The following is a 2,227-nucleotide window of genomic DNA, read 5'->3' as shown; positions in this document are numbered from 1 at the left end:
TTACGTCAACGATATGAAAACAAGCGAATCCTCATTAATCATCAGCAGAGGAAAATTTTCGAGATGAATCAGGTGTCAAGTGAAAGAGGGAATGCATTACGAAATCTGCAATACACTATAAATAATTGTCTCTCGGTCTTGCGAACTTATAACATATCTGTCATATCTTGTGATCCGATTCTGGTTTACTGGGTGTCCTCAAAGTTGCCAGAGGAAACTCTCACTGCATGGGAAAATTCCCTATCTAACCACAAAGAAATGCCATCTTGGGATCAGTTGGACGAATTCATATCCAAACGCCTTAATATGATTGAGTCCATTTACGATATGAAAAAACCTACCAATAATTCCTCTGCAAACAGAGTTCACACGTACAATGCATATACTGACACTTCCCATAAATCCTGTAAGGTATGTCGACAAGACCATTCTGTACGAACTTGCTCAGTATTTCGCTCATGGTCACTTTCCGAAAAAAAGAAGTTCATTTCCGAAAATAAAATCTGTGAGAATTGCTTGTCGTATGGACATCTCGTAAAGAAGTGCAAGAGCAAACATGTATGCCAAACATGTAAGCAACCGCATCACACAATGTTACACCCTGATGAGGGTGTCTCATATACCAAGCCCGCGGGTCAACGACCCAAACCAACCTGGCAAATGCCTAAATCCGCTTCTCAGTCTTACCATGTCGAAACTTTTAATGACGAACAGCCATCCACATCAGCTGCCGCTTACTCCAATTCCATCCATGTTCAAAACCATTTTTCACAATCGGGTGAAAGAACCGTTCTGCCTACAGCTTTGTTGGATCTTGAACACCATGGAATATTGTTTCCTATTAGAGCGTTCATTGATCAAGGTTCACAAGAGTCCTTTATTTCGCATCGTATCGTCAACCGATTGCAAATTCCCACAAAAAAACTTGTACAATGATTTCTGGTCTGGGTGGTACAATTCTCGAAAATGCATCAAAAATCTGTCTACTTACATTAAAATCGAAGAAGTCGGACTTCAAAATTAGGACAAATGCCATAGTCATTTCAAATCTTAACCATTTAATGCCCACCGCTCCTACAGCAATACATGACTTCTCCTACTTGAAGAACTTAGACCTAGCAGATCCAAGCTTCTTTAACCCGGCGCCCATCGACTTGCTAATCGGCAGTGATATTCTACCAACAATAATAAAGCCAGGATTGCACAAGCAGATATGCGGGGATCTTATGGCTCAAGATACAGAATTGGGCTGGATCATTAGTGGTAAACCCACACCAAATTGTGTACTCTCATTCGCCTCTTGGACGGTCACTGTTGACCCACTAAACGAAGATTTGAAAAGGTTCTGGGAAATAGAAAACGTACCCGATCAAAAGTCCATGTCTGTGACTGACATTTGGTGTGAGGAACACTACAAAAGAAATGTAAAACGAAGTTCAGATGGCAGATATATAGTTAAGTTGCCTTTTCGCCAGGATTTAACTCCCGATCAGTATCTTGGGGCTTCCAGACGAGCCGCCATGGGTCAATTTCTGAACCTGGAAAAAACCCTAGAAAAGAATTACGAACTGGCGTCTGAGTATAACAAAGTATTGTCCGAATATTTGCTTCTGGATCACATGAAACCAACATCCAGTTTAGAAATTGTTCAAGATTCCCATTTTGGGTCATTCTACCTTCCTCATCACGCTGTCGTCAAGCCAGAAAGAACTACCACCAAAGAGAGAGAGTCGTTTTTAACGCATCAAAGAAAACATCAAGTGGATTCTCATTAAACGATATGCTTCACACTGGCCCAACTTTGCAAAACGATCTTATGAACGTGATACTACGATGGAGATTATTTAAATACGTTTTCAATGGCGATATTCAAAAAATGTATCGCCAGATTCTTGTCTGCGAAGAAGACCAACAATTCCAAAGAATTCTGTTTCGCACTTCTTCAGTAGAAAAAATTCAGGATTACTGTTTACAAACGGTTACCTTTGGGGTAAATTGTGCGCCCTATCTTGCAATCCGAACTTTGTTGCAATTAAGCGAAGATAACAAACTGTCACATCCATCCGCTTCCAAAATCCTTCAAACCCAAATATACGTAGATGACATTTTGTCCGGTGCACATTCTCTTACCGAGGCAAAGTCATACCTTCATGAACTGATTGAGTTATTGAACTCAGCAGGATTTCCATTAAAGAAATGGACATCTAATCACTCTCAAATTTTACGA

General features: G+C 40.4%; 1 protein-coding gene across 1 annotated transcript; it reads left to right on the top strand.

The window, feature by feature from the left end:
• The first annotated feature begins 932 nt into the window (after nucleotides 1-932).
• On the top strand, nucleotides 933-1,775 carry LOC141388167 (uncharacterized). The gene has a single exon (XM_073958199.1). The coding sequence runs from the start codon at nucleotides 933-935 to the stop codon at nucleotides 1,773-1,775; it is 843 nt and encodes a 280-aa protein (XP_073814300.1).
• Nucleotides 1,776-2,227: the final 452 nt, after the last annotated feature.

Source organism: Musca autumnalis, unplaced genomic scaffold (assembly GCF_047663935.1).
Source record: "Musca autumnalis isolate F117 unplaced genomic scaffold, ASM4766393v1 scaffold_65, whole genome shotgun sequence".
NCBI lineage: Eukaryota > Metazoa > Arthropoda > Insecta > Diptera > Muscidae > Musca > Musca autumnalis.
This window is presented reverse-complemented; position numbering and strand designations above follow the sequence as displayed.

Excerpts from the sequence above, each read along its gene's own strand:
- LOC141388167 (XM_073958199.1), top strand. The coding sequence starts at position 933 with ATGATTTCTGGTCTGGGTGGTACAATTCTCGAAAATGCATCAAAAATC.